The sequence below is a fragment of the Marmota marmota genome, unplaced genomic scaffold (genome assembly GCF_001458135.2).
Source record: "Marmota marmota marmota unplaced genomic scaffold, marMar, whole genome shotgun sequence".
NCBI lineage: Eukaryota > Metazoa > Chordata > Mammalia > Rodentia > Sciuridae > Marmota > Marmota marmota.
In genome coordinates this window covers 41,662,612-41,686,601 of record NW_025999900.1, presented here as the reverse complement: position 1 = coordinate 41,686,601, position 23,990 = coordinate 41,662,612, and the positions used below count along the sequence as shown (strand labels likewise).

The following is a 23,990-nucleotide window of genomic DNA, read 5'->3' as shown; positions in this document are numbered from 1 at the left end:
CCAGCCCCGCGGAGGAGGCGGGACCGTCCGCAGCGGGACAGGTAAGGGGCCGTCTGGGGGCGCAGAGGGCGCGCAGAGCTGGGCGCAGAACCTGGAGTGAGCCCGGAGGGCAGTGGGAGCCCTCTCAAGGATGGAGCTCTGATTCCTTGCTGGCCTCACCTTGCGCTCTTCCAGAGCTTGTGCCATGTCCCTCTCAACCTCTCACCCCATAGTCTGGGGCCACTAGGAGGGGTATGAGGCACCAGGACTATGACAGGCACCTGGGCATCCTGAACCCACATCACCTGGCCTTGACCTAGACCTCCAAACAGCTTTGGGACACCCTGCCCACTGGATACCAAATCACTGATAAGAGTCTCCCAGAATCCATGGTACCCCAGTACCTTCCACAGTCCTGCCAACATTAGCCATATCTGAGCTGTCTTCACTAAACTACCCTCTCCTCCTACCTAAGCCTGGTTATCAGGGTCACTGCGGTAGCTGCAATCCCCTCTGCTCTGAGATTTATTTGCCCTGGAAATGGCCCTTGGTCAAGGGAAGGGTCCACCCCCTCAGGAATGATTAACCCATTTACCCAGCTAGAAAGGAGGTACCAGGAGATGCCTCAATCTTCTCTGGTGGCCCTCTTCATTCTCATGAAAGAAGGCCAGTTTTGCATCATACTGTTTGGTGCATGAGGACAAAGAAGAGGAAACCTAGGTCCTGTTTCCTATTGTGTGCCTGAATGCTGATGACCCTAGATAGAGCCTCCATTTGGAGTTCTTTCTGGCAAGAGTGTATTGAATGAGCTCATTCAGGCCTGCAAAGTGTTTCCAGTTCCTCAGAGCAGAGTACCAAGAGTAGCAGAATGTAGCAATCAGAGGAAGACTTGGCTAATGGCTGTGGCTGACCATACTTTGTAGGGCTTCATCCCCATCCTCTACCCTAGCACAACTTCCCTACCCCAGTGGTAGAAAGAGCCCTAGAATAGGAGTCTCTGGCCGGGCATTTAGCAGCTTTGGTCAGTTATCCTTGCTCTCTGACCTTTTTCCTCACCCCTAAGGTGGGAATAAGAACTCTGAGGTTCTGTTCACCTTAGGGAACTGCCTTGGGACTCAGTGAAACAGTGCACCTTATCAGAGGTACAAGCTTCTCACTTGTGCATCTCCAGACCAGTGTGAGCCACTGCCACTCTTCCCACCCCCTAGCCAGGCCTGCTGGCAGTGACCTGATCATTATCACCCTTACCCTCTCTACTCCCAGCCCAGCCATGACTCCCTTTGTCCTTGTCCTCCCTGGAGTTTCAGAATCAGCAAAGTCCAATTCATAAGTCTTGAAGAGATTAAAAGGTTTCCTTCCCTCTCCCTCCTCCTCCTCCATCATCACCTATAGAAGATAATATAGGGTGAGAGTCTGACTCATGGGTTTTTATTTTTTTTAATTTTTTTCCAAGAATCACAGATCTAGGGAAACAGCTCCTTGAAGGCAGGGATTGTGTTGTTTTCATCTCTTTGCTTTCCTCCCCACCCCCTCCCCCACAGCACCTGGAAGATAGTAAGGACTCAGTAATTGGGTAGAAAATAAGGGAATGAAATAGGGAAATGTATCAGAACAAAAGCATTTGACTGGGAATCAGGAACCTAGCGTTCTGGTCCCAGATCTGTCACTGTCTCAGGCAGGTCCCTTCCCTTTTGTGAGCTTCAGTTTTTCTCATCTGTAAAAGAAGAGGGCTAAAGCAGATAGATGAGCTTTAAGATCCAGGCCCTAAAATTCTGTGGGGCTCTCTGCAGCTTTCCTGAACCCAAAAACCCCTCAGTTCTCCTTGACTACAGCACACCATTTCTTAACCTGGTTTGGGGACAGAGTTAATGGCCTTTCAGTGACAAACTGGATTTTATGAATGGAGTAGAAAGGAGCATTAGGAACCAGAAAATATATCTTTTTTTTTTTTTTAAGATCCTTCTCTTCCTTATTTCCTTCTGAAAGTCATGAGTGTCTACAGAGTGGCTAAGTTGTTAAGACCCCTACCTCCAAGCCAGGAGGCCAAAAGCCACCACCACCATTAATAACCTTTGTGAGTAGCCATAGGCCAGGGACCTGACCTTTGGCTATCTCTTCCCAGGGACCCTGGCTGGCTGGGATCTCCCTCCTTGAAGATTGAAGGAGGGGACAGTTAGGAAAGATCCGTTCCTACAGAGAGGTTCCTTTTTATATATAAAAACAAAATGAGCTTCTCTGACAATAATTTCCCTCAACTATGGCAGGCCCAGCCAGTGCTCAGAAAAACCTTAGCTAATTGGCACTTGGGTAGAGCTGAGTAAGCCATGCCAGTGACCTCCCTGACTTACTGTGTGAGTGCCCAGCCAGGGTGGGGAAGCAGCCCCCCTTCTCCACATCAGTGTTTTCTGGCTCCCAGCTGTTGGTGCAGCGCTGGCAAGAATCAGCTCTCTGGAGTTAATGGACAGTCACTAACCCTCATAACAAAGTGACGGCAGCAGCAGCGACAGCAATCACAGAGAGGGGCTTTATTTTCTGCAGGACTGGTCTGTGAGAGAGCTGTCCTGATAAGGGTCTGAGCACAATATGCTACCCCTCCATCTGCAGCTGGCTGGTGTCCACCCTACCCCCACAGCGGTCAGGGTTCAGACCATCTCTGGTCACCCAGGCAGATAACATCAGGCTTCTCTTCCAAGCAGGGAGAACTACCCATTGCCTATTGCCTGTGTCTCCCTCCTGCCCTCTCCTTGCTAAGACTCTGGCTCTGGCCCTTCTGAAAGGCCTCAAAGGAAAGAAAGGAGTCAACCATAGCATATTTTTAGGCGATCTTGGTTATTTGGGGCATGGGTTGGAAGAACTGAAGAAGAGGCAAAATAAATGCCACATGGGGATTAAGAAACGGAGAGTGCAGTTCTAGTTCTCCAGTACCACGAAAGAAAGAAAGAAAGAGAGAGAGAGAAAGAGAGAGAAAGAAAGAGAGAGAGAGAGAGAAAGGAGGAAGAAAGGAGTGTGGATGTGGGGGTATAGCTCAGTAATGGAGTACTTGCCTAGCATGCATGAGGTCCTAGGTTCAATCCCCAGTACCAAAAAATAAAATAAAGAAATGGAGTGTGCATGTGTGTGTGCGTGTACATGTATGAGGGGTTGAAACATTGAAATACATACATACAAGTCCCTTCCCCTGCAAGACACGGGCAAAATGGCAGAAGCAGAGAATATCTGGAGATATGCCCATTATGAATCACCTTTAGTGCAATTCATCTATGGCTCTTAGAGGAACGTTGAGCCCAAAGTATAACACTTCAGGGAGAAAGACCCAGAATGAACAGCCTTCACTTGAGGGAGAAGAAACTTCGCAGTTCTCAAAATTTTCTGCATTTTCTAATCCTCTTTCCTCTCTCAGAGGCTCAGTTGGCATCCTATCTGGGACAAGGGTCCCTCTGCTGCAAGCTGGGGGAGGAATGAAGACTGGGTCTCATTCCTGTTCTTTGTATCAAGTCTTCTTTTTTTCCTTTTCTCCTCTTTTACTCTCTCTTCTCCCTCTTCCCTGCAGCTGCCACTCCTACTCCCTGCCGCCCCCAAAGCAAACGAAGCAGGAAAGAGGGCCTGATGCTCTACCTCTCCATTAGGTGTGTTATCTTCCATCATTAGATGTGCTGTTTGCTTCTAAGTGGTTCGGAATGAGCTACTTCGGTGGAGAGACAGGTTGTTTCAGCAAGAATAAAGATTTGATTTCCACCTGAAAATGGGCTAATTTGAGTAGTAGAGCCACCATTCCAATCCTCCCAGCGATTTTCACCCTCATCAGCCAAAACCCAGGCTGGTGAATATGCTTTGAGGGAGAGGCCAGTGTGGCCCATGGGAGCCCAGGGTGGCGGGGTAGGGCGGGGGCGATAGAAAAGAGGACAGATTGATTCTCCCCAGAAGGTAGCAACTAAGACACCTCCCGTGGAAACAGAAAGATTCCAGTTGTTTTATCCATTTTTCTTGGGTTCCCCCCTCAGCCCTCTCCTTTCTGGTCCCCTCCTCTGCTCTGCTGTTCTTTTCTCTCACCAAAGGTCCTTCTATGATTCTCAAAGCTCTCTCCAGTCCTGATCATTACCCAGGGCTTTAATTCCATTTCTACCAGAATATCCTAAAGGCACTTGCAAAGCAAACTCGTTCACTTCTCCCCACCCTGCTTCTTAATGTGTGTGCTCATTTCTCCAGCTTGGTACTTGGCAGGTCCTCTCAGTCTAAATATTCTTTTTTTTTTTTTTTTCCTTAAGCCCAAGAAATACTTTGGGCTTCTTTAATTATTTTTAAATTTAATTTTAAATGGACAAATAATGATTGTGTATATTTATGGTGTGCAATGTGATACTTCTTAAATTATTATTTTTCTTCTCTATTCTTTTTCGGCAGTTGTGGGGATTGAACCCAGGGCATCATACACTAGGCAAGCACTCCACCCATGGAGCCGCATCCTCAGCACCCTCCTCTCCTCTCTCTGTTGTGAATTTCTAAAAGTCCTCTTAGAGGAATGTTAGATCTCCTGGGAGTCTCTTCCATGTCTCTTAATTTTCTTTCTTTTTTTAAAATTTGTTCTTAAGTTTTAGGTGGACACAATATCTTTATTTTATATTTATGTGGTGCTGAGGCTTGAACCCAGTGCCTGGTGCATGCTAGGCGAGCACTCTACCACTGAGCCACAACCCCAGTCCATCTCTTAACTTTCTATCATATGTTTTATATGTTCTGTTTTACTAATATGTTTACTTTATATGTTCCGTTTATTAAAAATTTTACAATTTCTTCTCTTACACTAAAAGATTACTGTTGAACTGCATCCATTCTATTGTCCAATCTCTTTGCTGAGTTTTTGAAAAATTAGACAATTATTTCCAATTTTGAAAACTTTCCTGTTTGTGAATTGCCCCTTTTTCAAAGGACCCTGTTCATATTTTATAGGTAAAATGTTCTCATATCTCTCTGAGGGTATGAATTCAGAAAAGGTTTTCCAAAATTCCTTCCTTTTTTAATACTTCCTATCACGTGAAGAATTTGGGAATTTTATTGAATTGCTTGTTCTATTTTTTTTATGAAATGCTTCTCTTTTATTTTCATGAATTTGTTTTTTTTTTATTTTTTTTAGTTATACATTGACACATTATCTTTATTTTGTTTATTTATTTTTATGTAGTGCTGAGGATCGAACCCAGGGTCCCTCACGTGCGAGGCGAGCCCTCTAACACTGAGCCACAACCCCAGCCCCCATGTATTTGTTTTTCATGATTCTTTTCTGTCTATTTATACTTATGAATGGGGGAAGATGTTGACTAGAATAGGCAGCTGGTATGGATTTCCTTTGAGGTTAGGTAAGTTTATTTCCTCAATAGGTCAATTCCTTGAATGGGAATTGTCCTGTAGTGTTTGGGGTCTGTAGGTTTAGCCACAGTCACTTCTTCATCAAGGATTCTTATTTGTGCTTCTTCTTTTCTTTCTTTCTTTTTTCTTTTAAGTATTGGAAATTGAACCCAGGGGTCCTCTACTACTGAGCGACATCATCCCTTCTTATTTTTTAAGACAGGGTCTTACTAAGTTGCCCAGGCTGGCCTCAAATTTCTGATGCTCCTGTCTGAGGCTCCTGAGTTGCTGGGATTACTGGCGTGTGCCATCACACTCTGCTCTCATGTGCTCTTCATCTCTTAGGAACCTCTCAGTATTTCTGGCCCACTGATATCATTCTTTTTTCCAGTTTTGTTCTGATTTCATTCTTTTAAAAATACGCATCCCATCATTTTAATGAAAATTAAGAAAAAAAAATAGGTGGTCTTTGTGCTCAGGCTGCCCTCTTGAACCTGCAGCCTCTCCTTAGTTCTTTCTGTCCTAGCTGGTCACATCACCTTCTATTTGATTGACAAAACCAGGAACCTGGGGATCTTTCTTGACTCCTCTCTCTCACTCATTTCTAGTTAACAAAAAACTCCTGTCCATCTAGCCTCCTAACCACTTCTCAGATATGACTGTTCTCCATCCATTCTGCCAAAGAGCAGTTCAGTCCCCCCAACTCTCTCTCTTCCCCCTTAATTGTACATATTAATGGGGTTTGGTGTGCTATTTTAACACATACATGCACAGTGTACTGTGCATGTATGGTAATTAGCATTTCTCTATGCTTATCATTTGATTTTTGGAGCATTTGAGCTCCTCTCTTCTAGACTGTCATAAAATGTATAATAGGTTATTGTGAACTCTAGCCACCCTACTGAGCTGTGGAATACAAGAACATATCCTTCTTCCTGGCCATTCTGATGCCCATTGTCCAACCTCCTTTTATGCACCCTTCCCCGTAACCCTTCCTGACTCCAAAAATTACTATTCTACATGCAGGTCAATTTTTTTTTTTTAGCTTCCATATATAAGAGAGAATATGAGGTATTTGTCTTTCTATGTTTGGCTTATTTCACTTAATAGACTATCTTCCAATCTTGTCCATTTTGCTGCAAATGACAGGATTTCATTCTTTTTTATGGCTGAAAATATTCCATTTTGTATATAGACCATATTTTCTCTATCCATTCATGCAGTGATAGGCAACTAGGTTGATTCCATATCTTAGCTATTGTGATTATTTTCAAAACCATAATAGTCTCTCTCTGATTTTTGTTTGTTTTGTTTTGATTTTTGTTTTCTGTGGTACTGGGGATTGAACCCAGGGGTGGGGGTGCTCTACCACTGAGCCATATCCCCAGCTCCTTTTTATTTTATTTATTTTGAGACAGGATCTCACTAAGTTGCCCAGGCTGGCTTCAAATTTGTGATCCTCCTGCCTCAGCCTCCCAAGTCTCTGGGATTACAGGTATGAGTCAGCTACAGTCGTCTCCCAACAGGACCCCTAGCCTCCATTCTCACTCTCCTCTCCCTCAATCCTTTCTATCCACCGGGGCCAACCAGAGTGCTCTGTCTGAAATACAGGCAGGACCAGGACTGTGTTACTTCCTGGCTATGCCCATCATTGGCTCCCCACTGACCACAGGGCACAGCTTGTCTGAGGGCATGGGAAGCCTTTCCACCCTGCCTGCCTCTATCCCTCAATACACACCATCCTGGCATCCCCTCCCCCACCGCCCTGTGCCTTTGTTGGTGAAGTTTCCTCTGCTGGAAGAGCCCCTTTCCATTGTCTCACCTAAATTTCTGCTCTTGGACTTTCAAGACTCATTTCAGATTATCTCCTGCTCTGAGAAGCTCTTCCCAGTTCCCACCATCCACTACCACCCCAGGACAGGGGTCCCTTGTGCTCTATGTGCTGCCAGCATAACTTTCTCATTCTATGGAACCTTCATATTGCTAGTCAGTATTTCCCACCCCTGCTAACTTCTTGTCTGTCTTCTCAAGAGTTGACCTGAAATAACTGCTCAAGAAATGTTTTCTGTGCAATACCAACATCCCGCTGGCAGATGTGCTCCATGCATCCCAGATCCTGGAAAGTACTTTTTTTTTTTTTTTTTTTTTGGTACCAGGGATTGAACCCAGAGGTGCTTAACCACTGAGCCACATCCCCAGGCCTTTTTATTTATTTTTAATTTTGAGACAGAGTCTCACTAAGTTGCTTAGGGTTTTGCTATGTTGTTGAGACTGGCTTTGGACTCATGATCCTCGTCTCAGCCTCCTGAGCCGCTGAGATTACTATACCACACCCGACTGGAAAGTACTTTCTTACCAGGGAACCCCAGTATACCTAGCTCACTCACTCACTAATCACTCCATTCATTCAGGAGATCAGCTGTTTATTGAGTGCCTACTATATACCAGACAAGGGGATTCAGGGATGAGCAAGACACGCTGTCCCCACCCCTCTGGATCTCACAATCTGGTGAGAGAGAAAGACACTAATCAACGAATCACACATATATAAATAGAGCCTGTGATAAGCACTTTTAGGAGGAAGAGCATGGAGAGTAGATATCCAGGGAATCAAAATCTAAACTGAGACTGTAGGAACAGCCTCCCTGAGAAAGTGGCCTTTGAGCTGAGAGCGAAAGCATGCTGCGGTGAGTAGAGCTTCCGAGAAACACGGCCGTGAAGTGAAGGAGAGAGGGACAGGAGCTGAAGGGGGCCAGGGCACAGGGGATGGACATTTCAGTTGTCTGCTGCTGCCTCAACTACCCCAAAACCTAGTGGCTTAAACATTTTATCCTATCTTGTGACTTTGATGGGTCAGAAACACAGGGAAGGGCCAGCCATGTGATGGCTCCCCTGCATGTGGCCTTAACAGAGCTTACCTGGTGACAGTGGGTTCCACAGAGCAGAGCCTCTTCTCACACATGGCCTCTCTGGCATAGTGGCCTCAGAGTATTCCAGCTACCTACAGGACAGCTCCAGGTTCCAAGAGTGTGCCAGAAAGCAAGGTGAAAGACACGTGACCTTTTATAACCCAGCCTCAGATGTCTCATAGCAGCACTTTTGCTGTGCTCTGTGGCTAAAGGAGTCCCAAGCCCTCCCAGACTAGAAAAGAGGGGCGTAGACCCTGGCCTCTCCATGGGAGGGGTGTCAACATATTTGCAGCCAAGATTTTACAATCACCACGATTTCATTTTTTAAGTGAGGAAGACCACAGTATGTTCAAGTGCTGTTAGGAAAGGTGAGCAGTCAGGAGCCTTTGGGGACAGAAGAGAGAAAAAGGATCATCAATTGTGTTAGGTTTGGTGATGAGGCGAACAATGCTAAGTCCCCGGCTTCCCCTGACTCTGCCAGCCTCGCCCCCATCCCCACACCAGAGGATGCTCTCCTTGGCTGTCAGATGCAGCAAGCTGTAGCTAGAGACTCCACCCTGGCCTGCTAGCTCACTCACTTATAGCCAGAAATCAAATTCAGCCCTAAGTCTTCTGTAAACAGGACCACACTCCAGCACCTCACAGTTTGCATAACAGTTTGTATATCATCGGGCTAGGAGATGGTCTAGCACCTATTCTTAAAGATTTTGCCTTTTCCTTAGGTTTTAACCATTTATATTTAATATCCTGCCTCAGTAGGAAGTTCTAGCTTTTATCTTTCAGATTGATTGCAGTCTCTCCTGTTGCACTGAGTGACTGACAGCAGATGACAGTTCAGTATCCCCACAATGGTTCTGTATTTATTTGAATCCAAGCCTTCCAGGGGTTATCTAGGCAGCCACCCTGGGCTGCTAAATCACCCCAAATCTCTTAATCTTTTCTTAAAACTCCCATTTCTTATTCTCTTCACCAAGGACTCTCATTTTAACCCATTCTAAACCAACTCCTCGACATTTTCACCACTACCCTACACCATTTATTATGAACCTCCACAGAGCTATACCTGGCAGGTTTAGTAAATGAAAGCCCAGGCTTTGGACTCCATCAAGTCTGAGTTCAGCATGGTCCCTGTTGCTTTGTAATTGTGGGCAAGCTCTTTAATCTTTTTTTTTTTTTTTAATTGTAGATGGACACAATACTTTTATTTTATTTTTATGTAATGCTAAGGATGGAACCCAGTGCCTCACATTCTAGGCAAGCATTCTACCACTGAGCTACAACCCCAGGTCCTAGTTCCTTAACCTTCCTAAGCTTTAGTTTTCTTGCCTAAAAAATTGGGAAGTTACCAGGCACAGTGGCACACACTCATAATCCCACCGATCTAGGAGGCTGAGGCAGAAGGTTTGCCAAGTTCAGGGTCAGCCTTAGCAATTTAGCAAATGATTGATAGATAGATAGATGATAGATAGATAGATAGATAGATAGATAGATAGATAGATAGATAGATAGATAGACAGAAAGGAAGGAAGGACTGGGGATATAGCTCAGTAGTAAAGTGCTCCTGGGTTCCATACCTAGTACCTACCACAAAAAAAGGCGGGCAGGGGGAGTAATAATAATTAGCTTCATTAGTTGTCAGGTTTTGAGATATTTGGAACACCTTGCTCAGGTGAGGAGGATGCAGTCAATTGTAGCTGTCATCAGGTCTTAGGGTTCTGGTAAATGTTGGCCCCATCCTGAGGATATGACCTAACACCTGGCCACACATCACACTGTCCTCTTAGCCTCTCCTCCCAAGCATGTCAGAGCCTGCCATGTGGTGCACACAAAAAGAGAAAAAGCCACCTCCTCCAGGCCTCAGCACTGCCTCTGATCCTGGAGAACTTGATACTGTCCTGGCTAGCCCATGGGTTCTCCCTGCACCGTGCTGCAGTTTAATGGATAAACACGTCCACTGAACAGACCGACCTGGACAAATGGGACTCTGCCACTCTCCAGCTGAATGAACTTAGAAAACCTATTAACCTCTCAGAGGCTGTTTTCCCACATGGGAGAAAAGGTGGTAAAATAAGATAATGCATCCGAAGCACTTGGCATGGTGTTCAGAATTAAGAAAGCACTCAATACATGGTAGCTGACACGCGTGTGAGCACTGGGGCAAAATGACTCTAGGGTTGAATTTCCAGAGTTCATGTCCAGCTCCCCACTCAAAACCTGTGTGCCTGTGGGCACACTTGCAACTTGCTTGTGCCTGAGTGTCTTTATCTTCAAAACAGAGGCAATGGTGGCATGTACTTCTTAGAGCTACTCTAAGGGTTAATGAGATAATATGTAGCATTTAGAACAGAGCCTGGAACACAGTAGGAACTTAGTATGGAGTGTTATTATTACGTTGTGTTATTATGGAGTGTTATTATTCCATCTTTTGTCAACCCTTTTGTGTTTTAATGTTTCAGGTACAGTGTTTCTATGCAGCTTCCAGCTGGATTTTGTTGTTGTTGTTTTTAAATCCAGTCTGTATCTTTTTTAAATTTTTATATTTACTCTTATATAAATACTTTACATCAATGTATATTAAATTTAAATTTTTAAAACTTTGAGGTATGATACACACATGATAATTCACTTTTTAAGCATACAATTCAGTGTGGTTTGTGAAACACATACAGTCACTTGACTGCCACTATAATCAAGATATGGAACTGTTCTGTCACTCCAAAAAGTCCTCAGGCCCCTTTTTAGTCAATGTCCTCCTGCTGTCTCTGGGCCCTTTGCTACCACTGATCGGCTTTCTACAGTACTCACCTTTCCTAGAATTTCATACAAATTCACTAAATCACTCTATGACTGTCTTCATGGCAATTTTACTCCATTCACATTCTAAGTAACTGCTATCTGATAGAGTTGGGTGTAAGTCTAATAACTATTTTTTTTCTATTGGTCTTACCTATTCATTTTCTTTTTTCTATCTCTCCTTACCTCCTTTTGGATTGAGTATTTTTATCATTTTATGTTTGCATCAACTAACTTTTGGTTATACATTCTTTTACTCTTCTTTCAATGATGATTAGAGCATGCTCTTTTTCTTCTTCTCCTTCTTTCTCTTCTTCTTTTTTTGTACTGGGGATTGAACCCAGGGGTTCTCTGTGACCGAGTTACATCCTCAGTCTTTTACATTTTTTGTTTTGCGGCAGGGTTTCACTAAATTGCCTATATTGGCCTCAAACTTGTGATCCTCCTGCCTTAGCCTCCCCAATCTCTGGGATTATAGGCTTGTGCTGCCACACCTGGAGAGGAATGGTTCTTAAGTGGTCGCTGGACCACCTGTATCAATATCACCTGGGAACTTGTCGGAAATGCAAATTCTCAGGCCCTTTCCCAGAATCATTAACAGTAAGGAAGAAATCCAGCAATTCGGGTTTAATAACTCCCCAGGAGCTGGGCATAGTGGTGCATGCCTATAATCCGAGACACCCTAGCTATGGGAGGCCATCCTCGCACATGATTTGAGTTACCTCCCTGGCTGGGTGAGAGGCGCTCAGACACAGCTATGTCGGAGCTTTCCCCACCCTTCTCCAGGTCTGAGGCCTTGTCTGTGCAGAGGCGTGTCTGGCCACTGCCCAAAGACCCAATCGTCGCCCCTGACCTTGGGATGCCGCCCCCCTTAATCTTCATTGGATGGGATTTTCCCCAGAATTTCTTGTTCCACAATAAAAGTCCACTCCCTGGTGTGTTCTATCTCTCTTGCTAGCCTCTTCAGTAAACCTCGCTACCACATTTGGAGGCTTGAGGCTGGAGCTGGGAGGAGCCGTCCTGGAGCTGGTTTTAAAGGTAATTAGAGTCTTGTCTCTTTAATTTAAAACTCCCTAGTGGTTTCTCACGATTCGAACCTTCTTTCTTGAAGCCAGCGCAGTTCACGGGCTAAAACCTAGCAGCTCAAGAGGCTGAGGCAGGAGAATTGCAAGTTTGAGGCCAGCATCAACAACTTGGTGAAATCCTAAACAACTTAGTGAAACCCTGTCTCAAAATTTAAATAAATAAATAAATAAAAATAAAAAGGGCTGGGGAGGTAGCTCAGTGGTAAAATGTCCCTGAATTCAATCCCCAGTAGGAAACACACACACACACACACACACACACAGACCACTCTGGTTTTCAGCAGACAGCTAGGTATGTGCAGATCACACTTTGCAATTAGGGGTAGCTGATTCCAAGCCTGGCTTCACTCCTTGGGGGAGATGGTTTGTCTCTTGTTTACTCCTACTTCTAAGGCCATAGCTCTAAGAGGTCCCAATTGAAAACCCAGGGTGTCTACTGGGGAGTTCATCCCTGGACTCCAATTTTTATCCCCAGCTCCTGATGCTGCTAGACAGCTGCTTCATGAACCAGCCCCTTGTAAATCAGGAAAGGCCTCAGGAAGAGCCTGGTGTCAATATCAAGTTCACCTCTCCAGGCCTTTGGTTCCTCTGGGATCTTGGCATTTGGGCCCCTTGAGTTCTTGCTCCCTTGGTGATTCTTCCAGTGCCTTCGTATTTCTCCTCTGCTCTCCCAGCTGTTGTTGGCAGTTAGTCTGCCGCAGCTGGAAGAGGAAGCCCCCATCCTATTGTTATGTTCCCACTAGAATTATAGAGTCAAATGAGCAGTGAGAGCAGTGTGGTGCCTCACACGTGGTAAAAAGCTCCATAAGTGTAAGTTATTGTTCTTCTTCTCCCAGTAGAATCCCAGGGCACTATTGAGCTGAGTTGTCAATCATCAGCCCTCCTAACTCTTATATCTACATTTTCTGGATGTGCAAACCAAGGTTACACTGCATGGCTGGACTCCAGTGCAGACACACTCCAGGAGATCCCTGGACAGTTTCCTAGCCCTGGTCTGGCAGATGGAATTGTGTCCTCCAACCCCAAATCAGGAAGTGAAAAACCTTAGATCCGAGAGCCCAGCTAAATTCTCAGCCCAGAAGGAAAGAACTGGGCTCATTCCTGTAATCCCAGCGACTCAGAAAGCTGAGGCAAGAGGATCGCAACTTCAAGTCCGGCCTCAGCAGATTTGTAAGACTCTATCTCAAAATAAAAAATAAAGGGACTGGGGATCAGCTCAGAGTACAGCATCCTTAGCTTCAATCTCTAGTACCACAGTGGGGTACCGTGAGGGAGCAGACAGCCCAGAGACTGTGGATTCACAGAGCCACCTTCTCTCTCTTCAACATCTGGAAGGACCCAGATCTACAGCCCGAACTGCAGAATTTGGAGCAATATTCTTAGCTTCAGAACCCAGATTTCTAGTTCCTTCTTCCGGAACAGAATACACACATGGAGGCACACCTACCTGGGAGTCCACAAGCAACCACAACAACGTCTGGGAAGCACACACAGCCCACCTGAGACCAGGCAGCAGAGGTGGTGATAATTGCTCTGCCTTGAATGCTGGTACTTCGCTCCAGGGGACAGGAAGAGGCAGACCCCAGGGATAGGACTGGGTTCAACCCTAGCCAGGCCAAGAGCAGAGAAGGATGCTCTAGAGACCTATTGAAATTTCTTTCTGGGCAGGACTCAGAGCTGGGTCCCTGAATCTGACCGTGACTCTAACATGACCCTTGTAGATTACTGAAGGCACATGAGCTGACCAGTGGCTGTGCTGTGAGAGGTGCTGCAGCCACTAACTTGTGTCACTTTGTAAGAGTGAGGATGAGATAAGCATGTGGGAGATGGATCAGGCTTTAATACTGTGCTTAGCCACCAAACACAGAAGGACCCCACAGCCTGAAAGATTTTAAACTGATCTTAGATCATTTGATTCAGAAGAAATCTATGCATTTAATTTTTTTTTCTGGTTTAAAAGTAGTACATACTCATGGTTAAAAAAAGGTAAATAAATAAATGGGGAAAATATAAAAAACAGAGTGTAAAGAAGAAAATGAAAAGCATCTGGACTGTGGTCCTTGGAGCTAATCACTGTTGACATTTTGGAGGAATGGAGATTACATGCACATACCATTTTCTTTTATTCCTTCTCACTGAATGTGCAATGAGCATTTTCTCATGTCATTACTCCTTGTAAACCTGTTCAGAGGCCTTGTTCCACAATATTGTGTAGCATAATTTATTTAACTTGTTTCCAGTTGTTAGACATTCAAGCTGCTTCCCTTTTTTCCATATGTAAAAGCGGGATACACGCTGGGAACAGTGGTAGGTACACACCTGTAGTCCCAGGCCTGCAGAGGCTGAGGCAGGAAGATTGTAAGTTCAAGGCCGTCTCAGCAACTTAGGGAGACCCTGCCTCAAAATAATATAAAAAGTTCTCAAGAAAGGAAGAAGGAAGGATGGGGCATCTTTCTGTTTTTTTGGTAGGGATTGAACTCAGGGGGCACTTGGCCACTGAACCATGTCCCCAGCCCTATTTTGTATTTTATTTAGAGACAGGGTCTCACTGAGTTGCTTAGTGCCTCACTTTTTCCTGAGGCTGGCTTCAAACTTGCAATCCTCCTGCCTTGGCCTCCTTAGCCACTAGGATTACAGGTGTGTGTCACCATGCCTGGCACACTTTTTATATTTTATTTAGAAATAGAGTCTTGCTGAATTGGTTAGGGACTCACTAAGTTGCTGAGGCTGACCTTGAATTCATGATCCTCCTGCCTCAGCCTCCGAGTCACTGGGATCACAGGTGTGCATGCTCAGCAGGATCATGCATCTTCATGCACAAAGTGCCTCAGGGCCCCATCAGAGTGCCAGGCTTGGGGACCCTGGGGGCTCTAGGCCCAGGTGGCATACATTAAGACCAGTTGAAGGAGAAGTTTAGAGGCCTCTGGGAGCCCGATCTTAGACTCCCAGAACGTAAGGAGATGGGCAGGAGAGGGAAGGACTGGGACTCAAGCAGCACAGGGGGACTGAAAGCCTGGAGGTGTGGCAGGGCTCTGCACCCATCTGAGAGTAGAGGTCTCGTTTTTCCCTTGCCTCCTCCAACCCGCCCAAGGGTGACAGTGGGAGTCATGACGACCCTGAATCTCTCTGGGCTCTGAATGTGCTCATCCATCCCTGACTCTTAAGTGGAAGCCACAGGTGGGGATTCATTTCTGTGGGGCTCTGAGGTCATGGGACCAAGGAATGTTACTGCCACAGTTGACCTCAGTGGCCACTTCCTCCAATCCCTTATGGAAGAGACTCAAAGGTTGAGGGACCAGGGCTGAGGTTGTGGCTCAGTGGCAGAGCACTTGCCTAGCACATGTGAGGCACTGGGTTCAATCCTCAGCATAAAAATAAAGAAAGAAAATAAAGGCATTTTATTTTGTGTCCATCTACAACTGAAAAAAAAAAGATTGAGGGACTAGTCAAGGTCAATAGCATTCAGGTGCAGTGGCACACACTTGTAATCCCAGTGGCTCAGGAAACCAAGGCAGGAGAACCACAAGTTCAAAGCCAGCCTCAGCAACTTATCGAGGCCCTAAGCCAATTAGCAAGCTAAAAAATTAAAAAAGAGCTGGGGATGTTGCTCAGTGGTTAAGTGCCCTTGAGTTCAATTCCTGGTACCAAAAAAAAAAAAGCAAAAACAAAAAAACGACCAATTGCAGGTGGACCAGGAATGGAACCCCTGTGTACCTGGCACCTAACCATTAGCCCTTCAATTCCACCCCTGTGGGTCACATATGCTTGGAGGAGGAAGGGCACTGCAGTGCTCAGAAGATGACTTTGACCTACTAGGAATCCGCCCAGAGGAACCTGGCACAAGCCTAACTCATGAGCCTTGGCCAGAAACACCTCTGGTCCAGTCTGCAGGAAGAGGCTCTCTCTGCTGGAGTCCAAGGGAATCCTTGCATTTTTGGACCCCTAAAGGGGAAAAGACAGGCCCTGCATCTGTGAACCCTATCAGCAGTGACCCAAGAGTCTGGGGGTGTAGCACAATCATAAAGCACTTACCTAGGTCGCTTGAGGGCCTGGGTTCAATCCCTAGCACCATAAAAGGACCCAAGAAGAAGTAAACAGCGCCCTGAGCCTGCACACCCCATCCCTGCAGATGGGGAGGCTTTTGCCACAGCTGGGTAACAGTCACGTGAAACTCACAGCCGGTTAACACATCAGCAGGGCCCCCAGGCATGCGGCAGCCCAGCTTTTCCAGCACCATCTGCGCCCTCAATATGAGGATTCAGGTCTTGGGCACATCTCCTTCTCTGTGGCCCTCTGTGATTCTTCATCAAACATTCTTAGAACTCCTCATGGAGATTCAGAGCTCAGGGCCATGGGCAGCCTCTCCTCGCTTCACCCCTCCTTCGTGGCAGGTCAGCCAGGGGAGCCTGGTACCCCATGGACATGCCCTAGTCTTGTGGCCCCCTCTCCTCCCTTCACTCCCCTCTTTGTCCCCACTACCTGGGCATTATTTCTGGAGCAGCTCTCAGTCTTCAGATTCCTTATGAACCAGTTTTGTAGAATCCAGCCACTTCTCTGGGCAAAAGTAGAAATGGCCATTTGCTAGATTTTACTGGTGCTTTTTAATTTGTTGTTTATTGATTGATTGGTGCCAGAGATTGAACCCAGGGGCACTTAACTACTGAGTCATATCCCCACCTCCTACCCTGCCTTTTTTTTTTTTTTTTAAACTTGTGATCCTCCTGTCTCAGCCTCCCAAATTCCTGGGATTGCAGGAGACCTGCTTGTCAGTGCATTCTTGATAGGGGCTGGGATTTGGGAGGGGGACCAGATAAAATTATCTCTGGAGCAGAACTCCCTTCTTTCCTTTTTAGCATTAGTGAAGTGGCTGCCAGGAGACCAGAAAAGGCCCTGGTGGGTGAAGCCCAGGCACAAGCACAACAGCCTTTGTCACTAACCTACATCACACTGTCACCTCAGCCACTTCTTGCCTGTAATCCCAATTACTCAGGAGGGTACTCAGGAAGTTAAGGCAAGTTCAAGGCCAGCCTAGGCAACTTTGTGAGATCCTGTCTCAAAATTAAAAAAAAAAATTAAAAAGGGCTAAGAATATAGCTTTGTGGTAGAGAGCCACTGGATTCAATTTTACTTCCTACACACACACACACACACACACACACACACACACACTCGCACACAAAGACAACCTGGTGGGGTGGACAGGGATTATCATGCAAACTTTACAGATGAAGAATCTCAGAGGGGACTGGCAAATTCACCCAAGGCATCAGGGCCAGGACTAAATTCCTATCTTCAGATAGAAGTCCAGGGCAGGCCACTGTCCAATCACCCTCCAGCATCGTGAGGGACCCAGAGAAGAGCAAGAGGTCCCTGAGGCTACCTGGCCTGCTCCTCCCCTCTCTCCAGCCCTCACGTCCACCTGCCCCACCCCAGAATGCCTGAGTCTGTGGTAGACACACTTGAGGGCTGCTTTCCCTCTTTAAGCCAGCCTAGCACCTACCAAGAGCCCAGGAAGGAGGGCAGGCAGCCTGGAGTAATCTACACTTCCTGCTGGATGTATAGGTCCAGAGCTCCACAATCAGGAGGCCTGGCCTTAAATCCTGCAGGAACTTCCCAAAGCTAAAATTTGCCTTAGAGAGGAGATTAACCTCAGCTGCAACCCCCTTGGGACTATACTCTCGGGGAAGCATTCTCCTCTAGGAAGACCTAACAGCTCTGAGCATGGATCATGTGCCAAACTAAGTGTGGTGCCTCTGACCCCAGAACAAATCCTTCCTCAACCCCAACTCCTCCCTGCCACCAAGTCCTTCCAATATCTCCCAAGGCCATCAAAATTGCCTTTTCTCCATCTCCACCACCACTGAATCCCTTATGGCTTATCTGAAGCCATAAGGAAAGCCTCCTAATACTGTCAGGTCAGCCATCTCCAACCCACTCTACATAGAGAGCCAAGGGGAAGCCTTCAGGAAATAAATATCATCCCTGCTGAGAACCCAGCAGCACCCTTAGACCTCAGCAGAGCTGCATAGCCTGAGCCCCAAGCCCCATATCATGCCTCCCTCTGTACCCTGAACCACACTAGCCTTCTCCTGGGTTCTCATCCCTATCATCCTTTGTCCAGTCAAGGAGTCTCTGCCTATGTTCTTCCCTCTGCATGAAATATGTTCCAACAAAATGCCTAAGATAATCAATGTAAAAAGAGGAAACAATCATTTTGGCTCATGGTTTCAGAGGCTTCCATCCATGATATATTGGCCCCGTTGCTTTGCGCCTATGGAGAGGCAGCACATCATGATGGGGAGCACATGGTAGAGCAAGCTGCTCACCTTATGGTGGCCAGGAAGCAGAAAGGAGAGAGAGGGAGAGACTGGCATCCCACAGCCCCTTCAAGGGCATGTCCCCAATGACCTAAAGCGTCCCACTGAGCCCCACCTCTTAAAGGTTTCTATCACCTTCCAAAAAAGCAAAGCTGAGGACTAAGCCTTAACACACGGGCCTTTGGGAGACACTTCAGATCCAAATTCTAGCACCATCCCATTCACCCTGTTAGCCTGCACTCCTCCAGAACCCAGCTCCAAAGCCTTTCCTGCATCTCTGTTGGTTCTGTCCAGTTTGAACACCCACCTGCCGTTCTTCTCATTTAGAACAGAGATGATAGTTTACAGCTGTCTTCTGCACCTGCCTCTGAGCTCCATGGAGACAAAGTGGGCATCCTTCCTTTCCTCTGCTTCTCTCCTTTCTCACCACTGTATCCCCAGCAACTGGTACAACATCTGGTTGGTGCTCAATAAATATGTGTTTAGAGGATAAATGAGTGAATCAACTCTCTGAGGTGAGTATGCTGTTATCCCCACTTCACAGACACAGAAACTGAGGCTCTGGGAGTAGCCAGCTCAAGGTTCCATAACTGACAAGTGGCAAGCAGGGGAGAGCCAAGTCAGAAGGCACAGCGCGCATTCGGAACCACTTCAGGTCCTGCATGAGGTGCCTCGGCCTCAGTGTCTATCTTGCTCTCCCAACAGGCTCTGCGAGGGCTGTGAGGCTGGCCCGGTCTCCCCTGCCTGGCAATTGCCCGCAGAACTATGGAGAGCCTGAGTGAACTACAGAACCCACTGCTGCCTGGGAGCCCCGCCCACCTCCACAGCCCCGCCCACCTCCGCAGCCCTTATCCCTACGCAGAGGCCCCGCCCAGCTGGTCCTACCAGGAGAAGCTCTACTCCTACCTCCTGGGTGGTGCTGGCCCTGCTCACACCCACCAACTCCTGGACCCAGGGTCCCTGCAGCTGGCTGTGGAGGCCTGGTATCGGCCCAGCTGCCTCTTGGGAAGGGACAAGGTCAAGGAGCCCCGGGCAGGCAGCTGTGAGACCAGCTTCACAGAGGCCAAGGAGCCCCAGGCAGGGCCTACAGAGCAGTGCACCGAACCTGGCCAAGCTGAAGAGGATGTCACTATCCATACTGTGTCCTACGGGGTTCAAGAGGAGCTGCAGGGCCAGGAGGACAGCCAGGAGGAGGAGGAGGAGGAGGTGAGCAGATATGTTTAAGATGCAGACTCCCAGGAGCAGATGCAGATTGAACAGGCTTGGATGATGGCTCAGGAATCTATTTGCCACCAAAGGAAAGGTTCTTCTGACCCAGGTGCAGCCCACACTTTGAAAAACACTAGCTTAGCTGGGCACCATGGCACACACCTGTAATCCCAGTGACTCAGGAGGCTGAGGCAGGAGGATGGTAAGTTTAAGGCCAGCCTCAGCAACTTATCAAGACCATGTGTCAAATAAAAAGTAAAAAGAGTTGGGAATGTAGTGCAATGCAAAGGTAACCCTGGATTTCATCCCCAATAGAGAGAGAGAGAGAGAGAGAGAGAGAGAGAGAGAGAGAGAGAAACATTAGCTTGTGTTGAATATTTATTAAGACAAGTGATAAATGACAACTACTTATCACTCAAAAACAACATTATTATTTTGGTGGATGATTGTCTAAATCTCTTTTTATTCACATGGGTTTTTTCCTCTTCACCTTTCCCCCAAAGAGATCTTTCTATTCATAGTTTCATAGCCTGGTTTTTCAATATTGCTCCATATAATTTAATATTTTCCACAAGGTGTTTTTTAAACTTGTGTGGTCTTCCTTATGACTTCTTCTGTCGTTTATTAACTCAATCTCCTGGTCACTGGGCATTGAGAGTGTTTCTCATCTTTCACACAATTGCTATGCTATGATGAACATCCCTGGATATAGAGACTTGCATTTTCCTGGAGATAAATTCCCAAGAGTAGATTCAGGTCTGTCAAGGCTTTTGGTAGAGCTGCAAGATCAACCTACACTCCCTGTCGCTCCACATCATTGCCCTGGATAGTACCTTTTTTATTTCTTTTGAACCCTTGCCAGTCTGACAGGGCTGGGGTGACCCCACTGTTCCACAGAGTGAGGCAACCTCCACAGAGAGCGAAAGTGAAGACAACTTCCTCAGGCTGCCTCCCAGGGACCACCTGGGTCTTACTCTCTTCTCCATGCTCTGCTGCTTTTGGCCACTGGGCATCGCTGCCTTCTATTTCTCCCAGGGGGTAAGTACACCTGGGGCCCAGGGCTGCTTCTCTGGCCACCTTTCCCCACTGGAGGGCTTGACACCCTCATCTGCAGAATGGGGTCCTGGTGGGCTGGACTGTTTTGTGGGTGTGAGGCTGCTCCCTTACATCAGCACGTCTCTCTCCCTAGACCACCAAGGCCATCTCCAAAGGGGACTTCCGCCTGGCCAGCACCACCTCCCGCCGGGCCCTTTTCCTGGCCACACTCTCCATCGCAGTGGGGGCTGGCCTCTATGTGGCTGTGGTGGTAGCTCTGGCAGCTTACATGTCCCAGAACGGACATGGCTAGTGGCCAGTAGAACCTGCATCCTGATTCCCCTGGTCTACCTGAGGAAGCCGCGGGGCTTGGGGCTGCAGACCACGAAGAGTCCTGGCCCCCAGAACCGTGAACGTGGCGTGCAGAGCTCAACCTTCACTTCTTCCCACCCATTGCTCCCAGCCTCGGAGCAGGCCAGGACCACTGACAGGAAGCAGAATCAGGGCTGTCCACCCTGCCTACAAAGGCCTAGCCCGGCCCATTCTGCTCATCCTCTATAGGGTCTCCCACCCTGCAGGCAGCCCACCAGCTACTCACCAGCTTCCCCACAGAGAAAGAGCAGGAGGTTCCAGGGAAGGAAAGGGGTTGCCAGGGGACAGGAGTCCTTACCTACTCCTTTTAGCCCATTGGGGTCTTCACCTGGGGACAGCTTGAGCAGCTTCTCCCAAGTCTACTCTCTGGCCCCATGGTGCCCCAACCCAGTCAGTCAGGAAGGAAAAACATGGAGACGAGGTGCACTGTCTGATTCTGGGAACTGTTTGTCTCCCCTGTGAGCAAGTAAGACATTAGACCCTGGATAGAGAAGGGAGTCTCAGCATGTAAACTCTGAACCAAGGGCAGGACCCTGGGGCTGCAAGAACAAAAGGCGAATGCAAAGGCAGAGAGACCTAGGGCCCTGAAACACTGCTGGACCTCACGGGCCTCCCCCTGTGCCCCAGATCCCCACTCCTACCATCCTTTCTGGGCTTTGCCTGGGGGGTCCGAAGCTGCTGTCCTCCCAGGGAGACTGAGAGAACATGCCCTCAGCCCAGCCACAGGGCACAGAGCCCTAGGTCCAGCCTGCAGGAAAGATGGCGAGGAAAGGGGGGATGAGTCTAGAGGAGAGGAGGGTCCCAGGAGAGGGGAGTGCTAAGGAGCCAGCCGAACTCAGGAGGATCTTTCCAGAGAAGGGGTCCTCTGAGCAAGGCCTAGAAAGATGAGTAGAATCCTCCTAAGGGAATTGTTTCCACATAACTCCTTGTCTTGGTGGGCAGGGCTGTGGCAAGGGCCCCCCTGGGGTTTCCAAGCTATTTAGATGCTGCCTGAAACATTCAAGCTGGAGCCAAATGGCAGCCATTTCTGAGTACTCTGCCAACATAAGGAGCAAGGTTGAGCTGCTCTCTCAAAGGCCAGTAATGTTTTCTCATCTCTGAATGCTGGGGGTTCAGTGGTTGGGCCCCTGGCCAGGCTAGGGGCATTGTCACTGATATGTCAGGGTTGCTCTTGACACCTGCCTCCCACCCCCACCCATCAGGCAGACAGGCAGGCAGCACCTCTGGAAGGCAGGCCCCTGGGGGCTCCAGTTACGAGATGATTGCTGCAAGATTTGGGGAATGTGGTTATTCCTGTGCCCCGTCCAGAGCTCAGATGGGGTTATGGCTCTACCCACCACGAATCCTTGTCCCACATCTTCCCTTACATTATGCATCACCCAGCCTTTCAATCCCTGCAACACTGGCAGTTTTAATTCCCCTTATTGTATTTATTTATCCTGGTAATAAACTTTTCTGTAACACTTGGTGCCCTCTGGGCCTCTCTTACTGTCCTCGCCTGTGGCCACCATGCCCGCATCCCATGTTCCTCCAGTATTGACCTCCATCATCATCTCTGCTGCTTCTGACCACCAGCAGCCTCTGGAGAGGACAAGCCCAGTTTGGGCTTGAGGAGGAGGGGTGACCAGAGGCCCTGCCAGCCCAGGATGTACTCCTCTGGATGTAGGCAATAGGCCTGCATAGGTAAGACAAGGCAGGATCTATGCCTGGAGAAAAATCCCTCATAGGCTCAAGAGCCTCAGAGATCTCTTGAAGGAATGTGAGCTGTAAGGGTCCACAGAATTGCCTGGAGCTGCCAAGAGTGGACATAGGGTGTAGGGAGCCAACGGCTCCATTCCCCTGCTGTCTATTCTTGCATCCCCCATATCTTCCATCCCAGGAGCTGTTCTTGCTGCGGGTGGTTGGGAAGCTATCTCTACCTGCCTCAGGCTCTAGCCTCAGCAGCAAATCCCCAACATCTTCTTAGACCTGGACCACCTTGCTCCTGCCTGGGTGAGCAGAGGAACTGGCCTGGCCTTTAGACCACTGAGTATGGGAGACCTGGACAGGTAGGTTATGCACACCATGCACTCTGTGTGCACCTACTTGCACAGCTCTGCACTTCTGCACACTCACACACACATGCATGTGCGTGCGTTCATGCACACCACCTAGGTTGGGTGTCCCTGGAAGAGATTAGTAAGCAGTATGCACTTATGGAAGGGTAGTGTGGGCAACTGTGACACAGTCTCAACTTACAGTCTGGGCCAACCCTCAGAAGAGCCAGGATGCCCTCCAGAATTGATACAAGGCAGAGCAAAGGGCCGAGTCTTTCTACCTTTTTATCCATCAGTCACTGGATGTGGGCCACCCGAAAGGGATGTGACCTTGAGCAAGGCACCTTTATTCAGCTGCAGTGACAACCCCCCACCCCCACCCCACCAAGGGAACTTGTTCTGAAACTGTTCACTGCCAGCACCTACAGCAGCTGGGGAGCTGTCCATCCTTCCTGAAGGGCTCTGGGTGCCACATCACTGTGTCCACCTCATCCCATACTGAGCAGATATGCCAGTGTCAACCAGTGTCTCCTCTTCCCTTCCCTCTGCACACTGAAAGCCACTTCCAGGAGACTCTGTGACACATGGCCAACAGGCAGAAAAAGTAGAAAATGCAAGAGAAATAACCCAGGCTCCAGCCAATGGCCAATGCGGGTAGGTGGGTAAATAGCCTTGATGTCTTGCCCCTTGGGTGGAAGAAGACCAGTCCGATTCCACACTGGTTCCCAGAGGTCCACAGCAACAGTCTGCTCAGCAGCCTGCCCCTCCCTGCTGCTTCTTCTGTCTTCCTCCCCACTTCTGCTCACTGGTGTCGCCTCTCGGTAAACTACCTGCCAGTGAGCCCTTTTCTCACGGTTGGCTTTGTAGGGAGCCCAAATCCAGGCACACAAGTATGTTCACACTCACCTATAT

At 47.9% G+C, this 23,990-nt stretch overlaps 1 protein-coding gene across 3 annotated transcripts; it reads left to right on the top strand.

The window, feature by feature from the left end:
- On the top strand, window positions 1-22,505 carry Syndig1l (synapse differentiation inducing 1 like). 3 transcript variants are annotated; one of them, XM_015489580.2, is made up of 4 exons: window positions 1-41; window positions 19,132-19,632; window positions 20,533-20,673; window positions 20,825-22,505. In XM_015489580.2, exons 2-4 carry the CDS (start codon window positions 19,192-19,194, stop codon window positions 20,981-20,983), a joined length of 741 nt encoding a protein of 246 aa, XP_015345066.1. In that variant the 5' UTR covers window positions 1-41; window positions 19,132-19,191; the 3' UTR covers window positions 20,984-22,505. The 3 variants fall into 3 exon arrangements, with proteins under 3 accessions (XP_015345066.1, XP_048654948.1, XP_048654947.1); XM_048798991.1 differs by having other exon boundaries at window positions 20,498-20,673; XM_048798990.1 differs by lacking the exon at window positions 1-41 and adding an exon at window positions 11,995-12,062.
- The last annotated feature ends 1,485 nt before the right edge of the window (window positions 22,506-23,990 follow it).

Excerpts from the sequence above, each read along its gene's own strand:
- Syndig1l (XM_015489580.2), top strand. The coding sequence starts at position 19,192 with ATGGAGAGCCTGAGTGAACTACAGAACCCACTGCTGCCTGGGAGCCCC. Across the intron at positions 19,633-20,532 it reads AGGAGGAGGAGGAGGAGGAG|AGTGAGGCAACCTCCACAGA; the intron begins GTGAGCAGATAT and ends ACTGTTCCACAG. Across the intron at positions 20,674-20,824 it reads CCTTCTATTTCTCCCAGGGG|ACCACCAAGGCCATCTCCAA; the intron begins GTAAGTACACCT and ends CTCTCTCCCTAG.